Genomic DNA, 19,868 nt, shown 5'->3' with positions numbered 1-19,868 from the left:
ATTATTTATACAGTATGATTATATTACAATATGATGTTATACATGATTAGTTAATATAGTTTGGAAATAGTCAAAACTGTAGCATGAAAAAACTGCTATGTTTGATTGGTTCATCTATTAGATCTGTTACTAATCTTCACGAACAGCTATCTGTTAGGTTGTGGCTGCTTTGAAGTTGCTTTTGTCGAGGCTGTCTGTAGAAGTCACTGATGGTAACTTTTTAGTTATTTAAAAATATGTTAAATATGCAAAAAAATTATATATTAAAATATTAAAATTTTAGTCCATCTTACCAATATACTGTAAATAACTATAGGCTATATATATTCTATTAGAGTCGAGTCTATGCTATGACAGTCGCATACATACTCATGCAGGTACAGTACTCCTAGATACCATTTTCAAAGCATGGCACACTTGTTCATTCTAACAAATCGGTGAACCTATTCCGTAGTGTGCATACACACTGATTTTTCCACAACACTAATACTTTTGTAATTCACACGATATCGACAATGAATTAACTAAGGCAAACAAAGTGACCATTCTTCCACAAAAATCTAGTAAAGAGAACCACAAACAATGCCTAGACTTCAATTGAAAATTACATTTTAAATAAAGAACAAAAAATGCTTTGTTCAAAACTATCGAGTGTTGATAATATAGAGACAAAAGTGATAGTAATATCATATTATGTATCTACAAACACTAAACAGCACTAAACCATATACATATAATAGTAACAGCTGCGTCAAGCGGCCGAGTCCAGTTCGTAGCAAAAATAGTCACAGAGAGTCACAAAGATCGAGTCACAAAGATTGAGTCACAGAGACCTTAGCTGGCAGGTGACACGTACAGTTGAAACAAAACCACAAGTACAGACTGACGTATATCGTTTACACAATGTACGCAGTCAAATGAAAGTTCCTGAAGGTTTCTCACTCTATAGAAAAAAACCTAGCTATAGGCACAAAACCACTCACACAAACTACACAGTGCATCAATACGTACAACAGCAGTAACTGTGTCATCCTTTTCCACAGGTTTCTTGGTCATCGTTACCTGTGACATGTACCCATAACATTACTACCACTATAACTCAACACTGCAAAGTTGTCTAGCTGCAGTTACACACTCTACATCTACTCATTATTTTAATAATAAGCAATGGCTGTGAATTTGCTAACAATGAAAGCTTATCCACAGCTTACATTGTAGCAACTGGTTTGTTCACAAAGCTACCACTGGTTTTCCCTGACAGTCAATCTCACCTCATTAGCTTTATTAGTATAAATTGGATTATCAAAATTTGCTCGACCCCTCAATCTACAATAACAAAATCAACATAAGACTTATGTTATCATGTAACCTGTTAACGTACAGTTTCCTCCTTCGTACTACAATTAGAATGATGATTACTGCTGCTATCACTACAACTCCAATTGCAGCACCAACAGCAATACCCATTGTTCCTGTTGTTCCTGTTGATCCTGTTCGTTTTTCTATAACAGCAATGCAGCTAAGCCACACAATGATTGATTCAATGCAATACCTACCATTGCTGCTGCCTTCGGTTGGCAATTGCTGAGCAGGTGTGGAAACTGCCTGAATTTTAGTATTGCATCGTACACCAACGTAACCGGTATCACATCTAATAATACAATTGCATTAAGTTTTGCATCACAGTCACTAATGGCTTTATACTTGCACTGAGGTTCCCTCGGACCTTCTGTACAAACTCCATGTTCACAGTAGTCAGGACATTGAAACAAGTCAGATAACAAACAGGTTTTGAAGTCCGAAAGAAGATTGTAATTTTCTCTACATTTGCATATGACTAGACCCTGACGTCCATTTACACAGATCTGGTCACAACCGCCATTGTTAATTTCGCAAGGAGAAGAAACTATACAACAGAGACACATGAAATAGTGCAACACAGATAAACAGACCAAGGTATGGTGAGACACAAAATCAAGCAAGATTTTTGACCAACCTAAATTCTCGCAACGAGGGCCACTATAGTGCCTATCACATCTATAAAATTAAACAAAAAAACATATAATAAACAATAACCTCATTCAAAAAGCAATGCAATGTAAGACAACAATCACCATTGGCACACCACACATGCAGTCAGTCAATAAGGACTTACTTGCATGACAATGACGAACCAGCCACACACGTTCCATTATTGTAGCAAAAGTTGTAACTAGTGGGACATTCTGTAGTGTCTAGAGAAATACAAGTCTTTCTGTCTGAAAAAAGTGACAGTCCTTCTGGGCAGTGACACTCGGCCTGAAAGTTCACCTCATTACATACGTGGCTGCAACCACCGTTATTAACTTTGCATGGTACATAGTCTGCCATAGTTGGTTGGCGATGAGAATGCACAGATTTGATAGAAAGAGAAGCTCTATCTAAATTGTTTCTCACAAAATTAGGGCTTTGATAAACACCGCTTCTTCTCATGGTCACCTCCATAATTCCCTCTTTGTCCCAATCGGTCCAAAACAGTTTGTTGTCGAAAGACGTCAAAGCATAAGGATGAAAAGATGATGACAACTGTATAGTAACAATATTAGTGCCATCCACATTTACTCGCTTTATATGTTTGAGCTTAGCATCAATCCAATAGATATGACGTCGATATATGTCAAGAGTCAAGCCATTCGGCCAACCCACAGTTTCAGTGACAAGAGAAGTTCGAGCATCACCATTGACTGTTGCCTTTTCTATCTTAGCAGGAGAACCCCAATCAGTAAAATAAATATACCCAACCCCATCTAATGGATCGACAATAATTGCCCTTGGTTCATCCAAACTTGTATTGAAGAGAACCCATCGTCGTCTTGTCCTAAAATGATAAGCTTCAACTGTTTGCATATGCCCATCAGTCCAATACAAAACCCGATTGATCCAGTCATAAGCTAGTCCATCAGGTGAATCTATGCTATCACCTTCCACCAAAACTGTTGGTGTTCCACTGCCATCCAAGTTTGTAACAAAAATTTTATGCAAGAAATTATCAGAAAAGTAGAGTTTCTGCTCAGCATAATTGTAATCCAGTGCCAAAGGGCTCCGCAAAGAAGACACTATAATTTTTCTATTTTCCGATGTAAAGCTCATTGTGTTGATTACACGATTATAGACATAAACCAGATATGGATCAAATCCACTGAGCTTACAAGACGAAGTGCCAAAAAGCTGAAAATGTGGATAGCAATCACATTTGAAGCCAGTCGCTGTATCAATGCACAAGTGATCACACAAACCAGTGATAGTTGCACACTGCTTCACACCTAACAGAAAATATAAAATACGTATAAGAAACTCCAGTCATAAAGCAAGCATATAAATAATGTATGCTGCTCAAGAATAGAAAGCATGCAGTACCATGTACCATGCATACTGTACAACACTCTGCTGTGCAAGGTATCTATAAAGCTAAATTTCTCTAAACACAAATAAATTAATACTCTGTTACATACTTCTACACAATTTTGTTGTGGTATCTCTTTGATATCCTGATTTGCAATCACAATGAAAGCCGTTCCTGTCATCAACACAGATTTCATTGCGAGAACAATTATGAGTGCCTTGTTCACATTCATTGCCTAGCAATCAAAACAAGACATATGCAACAGCATTCAAAGATTACTAATATGATTTATCTCACTACAGCCAGCTTCATCACTACCATCAGAACAGTCATCAGTACCATCACATAACTGACTCTCAGCCACACATCGACTATCACACTTTATTTCTGAAGCTGTACATACATGTTGTGTCGGAATAGTTGTGGCTATAAACAACAAAAAGAGATAAGTAATGCTCTCAACATCAAAAAATTAGTTCTTCATTAATTTGCATGCATATTTAACAACAATACAACATGTCCAGCAAACAGAAATGCCTTCAATAAAAACAAAAACTGTACAAAACTAAAACATGTCCCTCAAAACAATTACTTACAACAGCCAGCTTCATCTTCTCCCCCGGAGCAATCCGGCGTCCCATCACATTTCTTAGAAGAAAGTAGACATTGCTTATCAGTGCATAAAAATCCACCAGGACAGTTATCTGATGCAATACAAATCACTCTTAAAAGAGAAATAGTTCAAAGAAATTAATCAACGACTAGCACACCACAATTGAGTTCATCAGATGAATCGTAGCAATCTGGCTCTGTGTCACATCTCCAACTCAACGATATGCAGAGCTTTTTGTCAGAACACTCAAATTTATTAGGGCACTGTGAAGGTGGAGGAGTCACAGAGGCCTCTGAAAACATCAAAACAAGAAATGAAAACAAGTAATAACAAACATTAATATACAGAAAATGAGTGACAAATTGAATGAGTACTGCTATTACCCAACTCCAAAAACAACAAACACCTACATTCAGCCAGCAATACAAATTCTGCCCATGCATTATCACCCATCCACCCATACATTGCCCATCTACCTATACCCATCACTACTTAACGTAAACCTAGGATTAGGAACGTCCAACACAGCCACTCACACACATAATACATTCCATCCACAATAAGAAATGGTCTATACTGCTGTAGGCAAAACATACTCAAGCATGTTGCCTCATCACTCTTATCCTCACAGTCTGTGTCACCATCGCATTTCCACGTCAAGTAAATGCATTGGCCACTGTTACAAGAAAATTGATCTGATGCACATGTTCGTACCACTGCCACATAACAGAAATTAAATATAAAACACAATATTGTGTTAGAAATCATCTTACAACAAATACTGTCTACTTCATCAGAATTATCGGCACAATCGTCATGACCATCGCAAACCCAGTCATTTGGAATGCACAAATTGTTGCTACATAGAAACTCATATGACTTGCACTGAGGAATGGCCGTGGCAGCAGCTAAAACAACACAATTAACTTGAAGCAGTTGGAACTACTAAAAATTTTTTGCTTCACGCTTAGCCTGCAGTTGGTGTTTCGATGTCGTGTGTGTGTGTGTGTGTGTGTGTGTGTGTGTGTGTGTGTGTGTGTGTGTGTGTGTGTGTGTGTGTGTGTGTGTTGATCTAATTACAATCAACAGTTAACTTACGTGGCGTAGGCAAGCATCCTCTTTCATCTGACATATCTCCACAGTCATTATCACCGTCACATCTCCACCTGTTAGATATACAAAGACCATTTGGGCACTTCCATTGGGCAATAGTGCAGTCTACACACAAACATTAAATAAACCTCATGGCACATTTGCCAAGATCTTAGATTCGATCGACTTACTGCAGCCTTTTTCATCTGATGAATCAGAGCAGTCATATTCCCCATCACATCGCCATGATTTAAGAATACAAGAACCATCATCGCAAGTGAAATCATTACTAGCACAAGATTTACGTGCTAAAAAATGAGAGAAAGACAATTGAACATATTGCATTGAGAGAGACAGTTAGCCAAGTGAATCAATTGTCTTTGTGCCTGTACTACTAGCTAGCGCCGTATCAGTTAACCTCTCCAGTTTTACCTTTACTACACTGCACATTGCCACAAATCTGCTCTGGTCGTGGAAGATCGTCACGTGATCAAAGTGCTACTCGTATGTAGAAGATTAAGCCCTGTCCACACTAGACCAGAATGGATGGATCGCGATCCGATCGGGATAGCGAGCGTCCACACTGCACTTTGAAAACGCTTAGCCTCGCGTAGCCAAACCCCTCCCCTTTTTTATATCTACCGGCTGGGATATCAAAAAGGGGAGGAGATTGGCTACGCGAGACTATACGTTCGATATCACGTGACTGACGACCGATGTGTATGTGTGGCTTCTTTGCTTGTGGAAAGCATTGATACAGCGACGTAAGGTGAGCAAGAACAAAGACGAGTGAGGAGTGCTAGATGTTTCGACTACACGCGTAGCGTACGTGAGGGTAACGCCCACTATTTCTAATTGGATTCAACCGATTGCGATCGGATGGCGATCGAAACCGCCTCGCGATGTGGATTGGATTTATCGCGATCGGATCGCGATCCAGTTGCCAGTGTAATTTTAGGAATGTCGCATCAAGTAATCTCTCGTTTGAAGTGCCTACGTGTTAGTTCGGGAAGCTAGAGTTGTTTTGAACAGCTAGATGGTAAGTCTTTGAAACTTCCCGCGCTCTAGCTAGAGGTAAAGTGTATTCTATGTAAACTCCACCCTAGAGAGCCTAGAAATCTAGCGAAACTGCACGTAGCCCAGTGACCGAAGAGAAACTGTTGATAATAATGGACTTTTATCTTAGTTTGCTGTGACGGTGTCGGAGTAAAGTAAAAAAATTAAAAACCAGTACACATTAAATTTTGGCTCTTTGACAAAAGATATCTATAGAGCGTGCAGGTGGCAAAGTGTAGGCGGCGGATTCAGGAACTAAAAGACGATAGTGACGAGACAAATCGATTAGTGAGCGTGCTAGCCTTCTAAATAAACAAGAGTTGACTCTAGAGTTGCCAGCATGTTCATGTTTCTGTTATCCTAGAGACACGCTGTTTTGGCTGATCTTGTGCATTATATTAATTACCTCTAATTGGGATTGGTGCCAACTGATTTGGGCGGCACTCCCATGGCAATTTAAAAACCTGAGAGAATCTTATCTAGTTAGAGAGTCTAGGTATCAGATACAAACGGTCGGACTACCGTCTACACGAGTCCACGTACAAACACCAAAATATCTAGAGCCAACGCCCTAATGACCGCCTTTTAACTTTTAGCTAGACTGGCATCTTTCCAGGCGTCCCTGGAACGATGCCAACGTTTCATGTTGACCTGCCTAGAGACTCTACTAGACCTCGTCTAGGCTCCTAGCTCGTCCTTAGCTACATGCACATCATTAAAATTTTTCGTTTGCTATGTCCAGAAAATGTCACCGACAAGTGCAAAATAAATTAGTCTTACTTGGACAATTTTTTTCGTCTGAATTATCGCTACAGTCCAGGTGAAAATCACAGCGCCACTCCGAGAATATGCAGCTTCCACCGTCACATTGAAAGTATCCTGTTGGACAGGAACCGAACACGTCTGCAAGAAACACATGTATACAAATGTCTAATAGAATTTATTACCGAAAACTCGTTAGAAAACGTAACTTACTTGCTACAACATTAGCAATAGTCAGAACGGTAAAAGACCGCAGATTACCAGCAGTAACTGCTCTTGCCATGTCTCAAATACTTTTACAACTTACGTATGCAAGGCATCTAGCGCTAATTAAAATTTTAGTCACAACACTGTCACGCGCCTCGTACGGTATAGTCCAATCACAAAGCAGTATTGCGTGTGACAGGTTCACATTGCCGTTTAGCTGAGCGGCACGCCGCTCATCAGAAATGGAAACATTGTGAAGAGATGCCGCGCGGAAAGCTCCCCAAATCTAAAGCCCCGTTCCCTATTCGAATTGTGGACGGCGAGAATAACAATGGGACTTCCCCACCGTCCGGAAGTCGAAAGGGGAGGGGCTGGCTAATCGAGACCATAGTGTAAACTCAAATGTAAGCGGCTTGCTGCTGAGAATATAGTCTAGTGTTTTATCTCTGCGGAAAACCGCACGCTGCCGCTAAACGTAGCCCTCATAATGTAACTGGCATGTAATCAAGTTTATCCGGGCTAGACTTTGCTTTTTGCGCGTTTACACGGTACACGTACTCTAGCTGTTCGAGTCTATTTTAGGTATACTACACTATACTTCACCTCTGCAGAAGTAAAAGTAAAGACAGCTTCAGAAACAAGAGCGCAATTAGTACATTCTAGAGTAGATGCAATTATCATGCCTTGGAAGGAAGACAATGATTTAGGTCATCACGTCCTGTTTCTTGTTCTGCTGCCATTTTGTTCTTGGCGTAGACACAAATAACACACTGGTCCAATGTGGTGCTATGCTTGGATTATCTACTTAGTTTTGGTCTGGTTATGTCAGCAACAGTGACATACAACTAGGGCTAACTATTCTAACGACGGTAACGTCCCGTACGTGATACCCCTTAGAATCAAATGGCGTCTATAGAGTTACTGAGTGCACTAATACTTCGACAATTCTATCTTGGCTTTCATAGGCTCAGCTGCATGCGGAAGCGAAGCTTCAGTCTACATAGTCGAGATGAATGTTGTTTGTTAGTGCAAGTCTATTACAGACTTATTCTAGAGTGTCAGACAGCTGACCTGGCCTGTTGGTTACCTTCCCACCAAATACTAAGGCAATTATCCGCGATTCAAATTTGGGCAGGGCAATTAATGATCAACTGAGTTTATTACACAGTATCTACACACACATATGTGTACATCTCTATATATCCTGAACAATATAGCGGATACAATACACCTATACACTGATACATTATATGGCAGTCCCACAAGGCTTTTTTTCTTCCTGCAAGAGAGAACGAGTTAGAAATCTTCCACACCAACAACACAACATTTGATAATATACGTACAGCTGCAGTCACCTTTTGAGACTTTTCATCCTAATAGAAATTACAAGGTAAAAACTTGAGCTCATACAAAGTACATCACAATATACAATACGTACAGCTGCATATGCCGAGTTCTTGCCCTTTGTCACATCACATTTGGAAAACGTTACCTAATAAAAACCACAACTATCTAGTACTTTAATGTAGTCAAACGTTTTTACCAACCAAAACATTACATGTAAACAAAAGTATGAACACAACTTGTGTAAACCGGCTGTAATCATTGGTACTTTTTCAAATTAAACATTTGTTTGCAGCCTTTTCAATAAGCCTATCTCAGTATGATGCGACATGTACACTTGCCTTACTAAATTATAAACAGATCCAGATAATACTACTGATAATTTAGTTGTTTTGTCAACTAGAAATTAGAAGCCATGACTACCATACATCAAACAAATGAGACTTTCCTGCCCATGGTATTTTCATACCAATGGTCTAAATCATTGTTGTGTTTACTTTTGACAGTGTGCAACACATTCTGTATTTACATCACAATTTTGACGTCACACAATTTTGCTGTCACAGTAGGTGTTAGGTCAAAAGACCAAAAACACACATGCCAGTAGTGCTAACATGAGCATTGAAATCGTTTGCTTGCCTCAGTATAGAGTAAAGTGTGCTAACTGGTTTAGTCTCAGGTGAGGGTACTAAACCTGGAAAGACTACGACATACAAATAAATCACTGAATTCACTAGTAATTAATAATTCATCAACTCTACTACAGTAGAACTTCTCGCTAATCCAAATCCTCGCTAATCCAAATTAGCTTTGGCACCCTGCCTTGCATACCCAGATCCTATTGGGCAGCCTGATCGAGTTGTGGTTATCTAGTTTCAGCAAATGCGTGTATCTAACTATTTTAAATCCTGACTGTCATGGTATTTAGAAGTACATGTAGTCATTGCAGCAGGCAAAGTCTGGACCTCCAAGGCTACATGTTTGGCATTTTTTCATAATCCAAACGGGGCTGTACGGATTAGCGAGGTTCTTCTGTACTCACAGTTGTCCTTTCTGTATTCTGTATTAGAAAGCAATGGTCTCACCTCTTCGGCGTTATTAGTGTACACCGGATTGTCAAAGTGCACCTCTTCCTTGTATCTACGACACCACAAAATAAGAATGGTATTTCATGAAACGTAATAACCATGAACATACGACTTTCTTCTCTTTAGAAGCAGCAAGATGACAATGATAGCTACAATCACCACCACACCGACTACAGCACCAACAGCAATACCCACTATCTTGCCATCTACAACAGTTAACCAGTGCCCGATTAGCACAAATATGAGCACCCACTAATTAATGCACCATTACCACTGCCAGTGCTAACACCACCAGTTATCAAAGAGGGCACAGAACTGGTGGGACTGGGTGTTCGTGGTTTGAGAACATCACATCTTAAGCCAATGTAACTGACATTACATCTAAACACAATTACATCAAGCTACATAATAATAACACATACGTACACACATCATGTACATGCACTGTAGTTCACGACAAAGTCACACGTGCAGTGCAGTTTCCATCAAGACAATAACGTATTGTCATCAGACACTGAATGGAAACATTGCACCCTAACCCTTTTAACCTACTTCCTAATCTTTACAAATTCCAAAATTAATGAAATGCACATTTTGGACTGGTTTTGCCCACAGTCGAGGTTTTCCTAATGTATTCGAAAGGAAAATGCCAGTGACACTTTAGAATAAGTACAAGGTATCAATAGAGACATTACAGGCATGCTGTCTAATTCTAATGCAAAAAAACTGCAACTATGCAGACATTTTGACAAGACTGCTGCAGACTCAAGATGACCAAGAAAAAGAGATTTTAATATTTATTATAGTTACCGTGACACGTACTGAGAAAAATAACATTCATGTCTATAATGTTGTCTTGCCTCACACTGCACTAATCATTACATCTGTAAGACCACAACAGTCTCGTTAATTAATTAATTTTCCAAAAATCATCGAACTCCTTGTAAAGCCTTGAAAATTTCACTTTTGGATTTGCTAAAATTCAAGTATACCTTAATTAACTAACTGAGATCACAGCTAAGTACCACAAATATGGCAAGTAGCTAAAACATGCACACACACACTCATACCTGCACTTAGGTCCTAAGACACCCTGAGAGCACTGTCCATGGAGACAGTACTCAGGGCATTGAATGGTTGACAGTAAACAGGTTTTCAAATCAGACAAAAGGTTGTAGCCATTACGACAGCTGCAGATAGCAACATTAGAATGTCCATTATCACAAAATTGTTCACAGCCGCCGTTGTTGATTTCACAAGGTAGAGAAACTACGAGGCACAAACAATTGACAGTAAATCATGAAAGAAAAATACAACATTTTAGCGGCATGAGACATGCTCTCAAACAAAATTAGAAGTCTTAACTATTATGAATCGAGTGACATACATACCTGGATTCCCACAGCGAGGTCCATTATATTGCTCATTACACCTAAAAATTACGAAGTATTAGATACTGTGTATGGCACTGAACAAGATAATATAAGCAACTTACATGCATGACAAAGGTTTGCCAGGAATACAAGTTCCACCATTGTAACAGTAATCATAATCATTGGGACATGCTGTAGCACCAGACGTGAGACAAGCTTTCTTATCTGGAGACCGCAGAAACCCTTCTGGACAGCTACACTCAGCCTGAAAATTCTTCTCCGTACACGTGTGACTGCACCCTCCGTTATCAACCTTGCATGGTGAGAGATCTGCCAGGGTGGGTTGTCGATGAGGATGAACAACTTTAACACCACGAGGAGAACTTGTCAACAGATTGTTTCTCACAAAACTAGGAGAATGATCATGAATTCCTTTCTTCATAATGCCATGTTGGTCCCAATCCGACCAAAAAAGTTCTTGGTCAAACGAAGTCAACGAGTAAGGATGAAATGTTGACAACAATCTTATAGTAACAGTATTGCTACCGTCTGTATTCATTCGCGTTATATGCTTGAGCTTAGCATCAATCCAATAGAGATGACGTCGATATATGTCTAGAGTCAGGCCATTTGGCCAACCCACAGTTTCAGTGACAAGAGCAGTTCGATCATCACCATCGACTGTTGCCTTCTCTATCTTAGCAGAAGAACCCCAATCAGTAAAATAAATATACCCAACCCCATCTAATGGATCAACAATAATTGCCCTTGGTTCATCCAAACTTGTATTGAAGAGAACCCATCGTTGTCTTGTCCTGAAATTGTAAGCTTCGACTGTTTCTTTGTGTCCATCAGTCCAATACAAAACGCGATTGATCCAGTCATAAGCTAGTCCATCAGGTGAATCCATGCCGTCACCTTCCACCAAAACTGTTGGTGTCCCACTGCCATCCAAATTTGCAACAAAAATCTTATGCAAGAAATTATCAGAATAGTAGAGTTTCTGTTCAGCATAATTGTAATCCAATGCCAGAGGACTTTGCAATGAAGACACAAGAACCTTTCTGTTTTCTGCTGTAAAGCTCATGCTGTGAATAACACCATTGTATATGTAGACAAGATAAGGATCAGACCCAGTTAGTTTGCATGCCGATATGCCATCAAGTTCAAAGTCAGGGTAGCAGTGACACTTGAAGCCCGTCTCCGTGTCAGTACAGATATGGTCGCACACACCAGATATCTTACACTGATTAACATCTAACAAACAAGAAACAGACATCTTAGATTCTACTCCTTTCACTGCCATGTCTATGCATCGGTCTGCAAGCTGATTCACTTATGTCTCTAGAAATACCAACATATGCAAAACATCACACAACACAGACACATAATTCCACATGTCGCTTTGTTATTCACCAGTCTACAGTGTTGCCAATTTCTATTACATAAGTATTACCGATCACAATCAAGTAGCTATCTAATAAAGACGAATTTTGTTCTACTTCTTCAGCAAGTGAGAGTCATTCACTTGAACAACTTCCAAGCTTGCACTCATACAGCAAATTGATGTCATATGCAAACAGTAAGTTGCTGCCAAATTTGCTAACAATCACATGCAACTTTATAGTACAAGTGCTTACATACCTCTGCACAACTTTGTTACATTATCTCGCGTAAATCCCAATCTGCAGTCACACCTAAATCCACTTCCTTCGTTAATGCAAGTTTCATATCGAGAGCAATTATGAGAACCTTCAGTGCACTGGTTCACTAAAAAAGCCGTAACGACTAAGCAAACATAGCAAAAAGTCAAATCACAAAATTTGTCTCACCACAACCAGCTTCATCACTGTTATCATTACAGTCTGGCATACCATCACACTGTTTACTCTTAGCAATACACTTGTTATCACATTTCACCTCCGAACTCTTGCATACAAGTTGTGTAGGTGCAAGTGTCGCTGTCAAAACAAAAAAATAAATACATACCACTAACTCAACCACCAACTACAGAATAAACACCAAATAATTTGTATATTAATTAATTAACAAAGTAATGTCTAGTGGAAACAACATATTTAGTAAGCATTCAGTATAGGAACTTCAAAGGACAAATGTTGCCAATACGACAGTGGAATAAGTCCATCTGTTGGCTCAAAATTAACTTGTGCCTCACAAATTCAAACACATGTACATTGCAACACATCAAAATATGACTTACCACAGCCCTGTTCATCGTCTCCTCCAGTGCAATCCATAATGCCATCACACTTCTGGTATGTACCAATACATTTCTTGTCAGAACACAAATAGCCATCACCACAGGTAGCTAAATCAAAAGGCAACCTTGTGAGTGATCTAAACATTGTAAAGAGAACTACTAACTCACTACAATGAAATTCATCAGAAGAGTCGTAACAATCCGGTTCAGCATCACATCTCCACTTCAATGTTATACACAGTTTGTGATCAGCACAGTCAAATTGGCCAGGGCATCGTGGCGATGGTGTAGAAACGGGATCTAAACAAAATACTATAAATGTTACACCATGTACTACTAAGCACACCAAACAGAAACAAGGAACCAACACAAAAATAAAGTTAAAAACTATTGAAAAGGTAATGGTGCACAACGCTACAAAAATTATTCATGTGAGGACCAACAATGCTGGCATTTTGCCTGACACACACACACACACACACACACACACACACACACACACACACACACACACACACACACACACACACACACACAGAGAAAGCAAGTTGGCAGGCCAGGCTGCAGAGAAATTGAAAGCAGAGTAGAGCAGTGGTAACTGTACTACAGTAGCACATATTAAAACAACTCTGTAGAAACTGTTGTCTAGCTTAGCACCCTGCAGGTCCGGTATGGCTGTAGCTGCTCATGTGGCTATAAATTGCTGGTCTTGGCTCCCACCCTAGACACCTGTGTGGTATCACAGGTGAATGACCATCCAAGAAAACCATCTAAATACTTTGGCACTCACCCAATGTCCACAAATAATCTTCATCTAGTTAGGCCTCTCTAGGTATATAAACGTGTAAGATGGATGCATGTAAAAGCTACAGGTTGTTAGAGTGATGTTTCAGAGCTAATAGATGGTAGTAGGGTAGGCATGATGGCAGTGTTTAGTACCTGGAAATCAAGCTCAAAGCCATTAATAAAGTTAAAACGTTAGAAAGTCATCATTTGTAAGAAAGTCATCATTTGTAAATAACCTCATAACGTAATCAGCATTTCCTGTTGAAATATCCTGGCAAGAACACTGACACCCACATTGACTTACCTGGACAGCCACTCTCATCACTGTTATCTTCACAGTCCTGTTCGTCATCACATTTCCAAGTATCAAATACACACTGCCCACTGACGCATGTAAACTGGTTTGCCGAGCAAGTACGCATAGCTGCCACATAAAGCATGTTACACTAGTACATCAAATGCACTCCCAACATAAACTGAATGATAATGGTACTCACGACAATAGTCAGATCTCTCATCAGAACTATCTCCACAATCATCATGTGTGTCACACAACCAGTCAGTAGGTATACACTGTCCATTGTCACATCGAAATTCATGTGCCTGGCATTTGTGAGATTGGGTGGGAGGTGCTAAAACATCATATTTTCATCATCTCCAAGCTTTTCATACAAGAGCTAACATAACGTCTATCACTGCCTTGACATAAAGAACTTGCACATGCACGTACTGTCTGCAAGTTAAAAAATTACTGAAATAATTTATAAAATCAAAAAAACCTAGTAAAACTGCAGCAAACTGTCCTGCAAATGTATTCATGCCAACATCTAATGTCACGCAACTTATCACTCAGAAACTACATGAGCAGGTAGTCGGAGCCTAGCACTCTCATCATAGACATAGCTATGTGCATTTCCAGTATAGACAGTCCATTCTTAGTTATATAATATTGTTGCTTGAAATCTTATTCCAGTCACTGTTAGACCAGTAATAATGCGCCAACGCGACTGTCATCGATCGATCGGTCACAGAAGTTGCATTATTCTCTATTTAATACGCGTGAAATTCCATGTCCCAGCTAGTTGTATTTAATACATCAACTGTCAGAAACTAAACTTCCCATCTCTGCTTTACTAACTAAGATAACTTTGAAAACATAATGTCATCAGATTGATAAGATGATATCAGCATATTCATTCACCCACGGGCTGCTAATGAGAATCAAGACTGTGGTGCACAATTCGATGTCGCCACCCAAAGTTGGTCGATATTCCGAGGCTCTATTAGTAACGTGTGTTACTATACTACAGTGCACGTACAGTATAGGTTTGGCAACCAGACAGCGGTCTTACACTGTGGATTATAGAAGGAACCTATAAAGAGACAGCTGATCTGGTCGCACTCGTAAGTCTATAAAGACTATGTATCTAGGCAGAATGTTGCAAGTAGGCCTCACACTTTCCTACTTTGTGGCACTCAAGTCAATTTGCCAATTTCCAGAGTTTCCTACAAACCGCCCAGGCGCTTATTGAGAACAGATACTCTTCCATAAAATCCCATTTACCATGTTGCTGCCCTGGGCGCTGCTTAAAAAATTTCTGGTATCATTATCTACTGCTACTAAAATTGACTTAGCAGTTGTGCCTCTGAGTGCCTTTTTGCAGTGTAAGTGTATATTAATATATTGCATGATATAAAAGACTGATAGATGAGGGTACCGGTAACTGAATGACTGAAATCTTTTGGATTAGCGACTTGTGTGTGTTATGTTCTGAAAGCCTTTGTGTTGGAGTTATACAACATGTAAATTGACTATTTGAACACAACTCGGACTCACCCACAGTACACTTTTCATCTGAATTGTCAGAACAGTCATCATCACCATCACATAGCCAATTCTTAGAAATACAGAGACCATTCGGACACTTAAACTGGCTGTCAGTGCACGCTACAAATACAAAAACACCTTCAATAGCAGACACCGAAGTCTCCAGACTTTCGACTTACTGCAGTTCATTTCATCTGAGTTATCGAGGCAGTCGTACTCGCCATCACATCGCCAAGATAAAGATATACACGTGCCATCTTGACAAGCATAGTCGTTTGTGCTACAAGTAGCTTGTGCTATAAATGAAAGACACGATTCTCATACATCACCAATACATACCAAGAGCACTTTACCAGCAACATTATACAGTAGTACAAATAATACATATGTATGCATACATACATACATAAAATACAAAAAAGGGACAACAAGTTTAAGAGCAACACTCTTAATTAATGTAGCAAAGTAATGTTTCATGTGTACTGTACACATACACATAAAGAGCCGGATCTAAGCAAATCCAAGCTAACAAAGAAATGCTCCTCCCTTTTACAGAGTCCATGGCACCATTTCATGATTAACCTCAACATCTTGACGTCAATGTAAATAAGGTGAACAGCCTCAACAGCCAGCATCACCTCCAGTGACTTAGGTCTCACAGCCTAATAATTTAGCATTGACACTACAATAAAACCACAGCGTCACCCACACACTACCCATGATAAGGTTAGACCTCATGAGTAACAATCTGGGGTGAGTTGCTACATTTGCAACTATTCTACACAAACAACTTTAATAATATTAACTAACTGATAGAAATTTAAACATAATACATACAGCAGAGAGTCAACTTAAACTGTAAAAAACACCAAGTTCAGATGCCATCAAGTGATGCTCTGTGCTCAACTCATTTCCAGGTCACTTGCAACTATAAAACAATCAAGAAAGCGCTTTTTGTCGTTCAACAAGAAGCTATCTCAAGATGGTAAATGTGTGGATAAAAATCTAACATACTTGTCGTTTCAAGTAGGAGGAGCAAAACTGCTGTGGTGGACAAGAACGTGATTCGCATTTCTTTTTACACTAGGAATAAAGACTATGTCATAGAACGTGGTGCACCCTAAGATGTTCCCTTGTTCTGCTTCATTATGACACAAATTGGCTCGTTTTCAAGTTTGGGTAGGTGTGCCTGCGCGTGTGTGGTGAATTGTGAGAGGGCACCTTTAATTTGCAAGAAAGTGAGCTACCCTGCTCAATAGGCTCGGGAATACTCTAAAGATAGTGGATAGAAACAAAATGCACACAGATAATTCATAGAAACGAAAAAAAATGCGCAACTTACTGAGGTCATGTGCGTGAAATCAAAAACGCAACCGTTATCGTCACACCCTCCCACAGCCCCAAACGTCCCACATCCAGTTCCGAGGCGTGGTTTGGCAATGAAACATTCAGGACAGTAACCACAAGCACACTAAAACGTCCCGCACCCCCACACATTCAGTGCATCAATTCTCATGTACTGCATACACACACACAGCTCTACACAGCAGCAGTACGCCACTTTACACATACATGTCTATAATGCATAAACATACAAACAAATGCATGCAATGTTTAATGTGAAAGCATCCGTCTGACTTGACTGCGGCACGCGTCTGAGCTATTTACAGGCGTTGGCGCCTACACCTTTGGCTACCAGCCAAGGCAAACTATTTGCCATGTGGTGCCTGGGCATCGCGTCGAGCGACTTCCGCGACAACAACCCGCACAACAGCGCGCTTCAGGCTACAAATGCGGCGCGCAATGGCATCGTGCCAGGGCATGCTGCACGTTGCGTCTGCACGAGCCGATGCTTACTCGGACACTGGTCTTCGTCCGACTGGTCGTCGCAGTCGATGTGATGGTCGCATTTCCATTCGTCGAATATGCATTTTCCATCTCTGCACTCGAAGTAGCCAGACTGACATGAAGCTAACACAGCTGCGATACAAAACAACAGTGGTGTCGGAATGCGCACCGAATGGCATTCCACAACACTTACTGCCAAAGATGTTGGCGCTCAGAGCGATAGCTGCGACGAAAAGGAGCTGCAAATTGGCAGGCATAGTTGTCCCGTCACTACCACGTGCAGGCACGATAAAAGGAACGATTGGCTAGACGTGGAGGTTTTGTAGTACCCTGACGAAACTGTGATTGGTTAGCTATCATTATCATATAGATTTCCGGCAATGCAAATTTGTGGCACTCGTTTGGCATGACGGTAGTACAAGTGCATTGTACGTGTACCCAGAGAAACCGCCCATATCCGTAGCATTCTTGGCAAGGGTCCTTGCGTTCCTAACATCCGATCTGTTCTAATTTCGTACAATATTGGACTATTCTATGAACTACAACGGGCAGCTTGGAGACGAGTAGCTACCAAATTGTAGCAGCTGTCTAATCAGTGCCGTCAAGCCGACAGCTAGTGCTGCTATCTCCTACAACACGCCAGTTCACCCCACCCATTTACCCATCATTCTCGACGACGTCGATGTCTCGATTACACTATCTTTGTTCTGTCTCGATTAGATTTCTTTGTTCTGTCTGTTTTTCGTCTCTCTCGCCCAGCAACTGTTTTGAAACATTTGCATACTAGGCGTGCAGTACTGTAGGCGTTGTCCGTATCGTGGCTCTTGAAGCTCACTGCACGCAATAGATCTAGAACGACGACCTATAGCTATAGAAGCGGCCATTTGACATAGTAAATGGTGACGACGACGCTGTACACTCATTGTACCGTATTTAATTTTCCATTCTTCTAGGCAAGCATGCGCAGCCACATGCATCTAAAAAGGTGGCGTGACTGTGGCCAGACAAAGAAACACATTCCTAGCTAGATACGAGTCTACTACATGCACGTACGCAGATATGCAACAGTTACTTACTGTAACCAACAAGTATCCACGAGTTACAGCACTGTAGCTACTAATAGTCGTAGTTTCTAAAAAAATTAGTTCCCTAATTAACTAAAGATAGACTTGAAAAGCGAAAAGCGGTCTATTGGAAGCTCGACAAATGTGAGGCGTTACTTGATTCTTGATTAGCAGTTTGTGGTCTGTACGCGGTGGCTGTAAATTAAAACGCAGACTGCAGACTGGCGGAACTCCGAACGCGAGACTAAAACTAGATCTAGATTAGTCATGTGCTAGCTACTACCAACTAGTAGATTTGAACTAACACTGAAATAGAAACACGTTAGAAACGTAACTGTACTAAGGTTACAACTTTCTAAGTTTATCACTAGATAGGTTATAAATCGGCGTGATCTGACCGCAGCTAATGCTGCTAACAGTCACAGGAATGTCTATCTCATGTAGCTAGCTAGAGAAAATACTACAGCAAAGAATATTTTCCTAAACGTTCAGACTGCTTTCTAGTGCACCAGCAAATATGATATCAGACTGCTACAATGAGAATTGCATGATTACTGAAAAATGCACGCTGTCCAGACGCAGCCATTAAATATCATGTACAGTGTTACGTATGTGCACGGGGTTCAGCACTGGTATTATATTTCCTTACAATAAACTCGATACGCACAGACAGACTAGACACTACTAGCCTCGTACAGCTCTTCTAATCTCTAACCAATACAAGTCTTTAGTAACTCAATCCATACTAATGACTCCTACTAATAATTAGTCTCAATACACCACATCTTCCCTTCCTTACTGTTTACTATACTCCCTGTGTAACATTGTCTACAAATTTAAACGTTCTGGAGGACGTCTATTTCCAGCTGGATTTCTCCTTGTCATCGACCTCCGCTTGGCGAGTTGGATCCTCTCGATCTTCTGATTCGATAGGTGAGGGTTGGTCTTTTCCTAAGCGGTCCACTGAAATATCTGGACCAGTGGTTGTAGGTCTCTATCATCTCTTTTCAGTTGATCAGCATGTCTGTGTACAACTCCCTCTTTGCTTTGGATGTGGTAATCAACAGCTCCCGGTTTTTCGATAACAGTTCCATCTACCCATTTATCTGTTCCTCGATTATAATCCCTTACCCAAACTTTCTCTCCAATGCCAAAATCTCTGTTGCTTTGGGCTTGTTCTTGCTGCCTAGGTTGTTTTCTTTTT

The 19,868-nt window shown here is 40.3% G+C and overlaps 1 protein-coding gene across 1 annotated transcript; it reads right to left on the bottom strand.

Annotated features, from left to right (window-relative positions):
- Positions 1–579: 579 nt before the first annotated feature.
- LOC134185327 (low-density lipoprotein receptor-related protein 4-like) lies at positions 580–17,918 on the bottom strand. Its single transcript, XM_062653109.1, has 37 exons — positions 17,794–17,918; positions 17,610–17,732; positions 15,932–16,048; positions 15,762–15,872; positions 14,422–14,556; positions 14,229–14,348; positions 13,307–13,438; positions 13,139–13,246; positions 12,750–12,878; positions 12,562–12,687; positions 11,040–12,174; positions 10,936–10,976; positions 10,615–10,813; positions 9,816–9,925; positions 9,654–9,750; positions 9,542–9,596; positions 8,551–8,604; positions 8,456–8,485; positions 8,376–8,391; positions 7,119–7,190; positions 6,924–7,046; positions 5,279–5,395; positions 5,094–5,213; positions 4,769–4,903; positions 4,592–4,711; positions 4,153–4,287; positions 3,979–4,086; positions 3,680–3,808; positions 3,492–3,617; positions 2,156–3,302; positions 1,997–2,037; positions 1,705–1,906; positions 1,557–1,651; positions 1,382–1,502; positions 1,272–1,326; positions 1,012–1,062; positions 580–943 (listed from the first exon to the last, which is right to left on the bottom strand). Exons 1-37 carry the CDS (start codon positions 17,855–17,857, stop codon positions 914–916), a joined length of 5,829 nt encoding a protein of 1,942 aa, XP_062509093.1. The 5' UTR covers positions 17,858–17,918; the 3' UTR covers positions 580–913.
- Positions 17,919–19,868: the final 1,950 nt, after the last annotated feature.

This window comes from Corticium candelabrum, chromosome 10 (genome assembly GCF_963422355.1).
Source record: "Corticium candelabrum chromosome 10, ooCorCand1.1, whole genome shotgun sequence".
In the NCBI taxonomy this organism is placed as follows: domain Eukaryota; kingdom Metazoa; phylum Porifera; class Homoscleromorpha; order Homosclerophorida; family Plakinidae; genus Corticium; species Corticium candelabrum.
The sequence above is the reverse complement of the archived record's forward strand: the minus strand, read 5'-3'. Positions and strand labels throughout refer to the sequence as shown.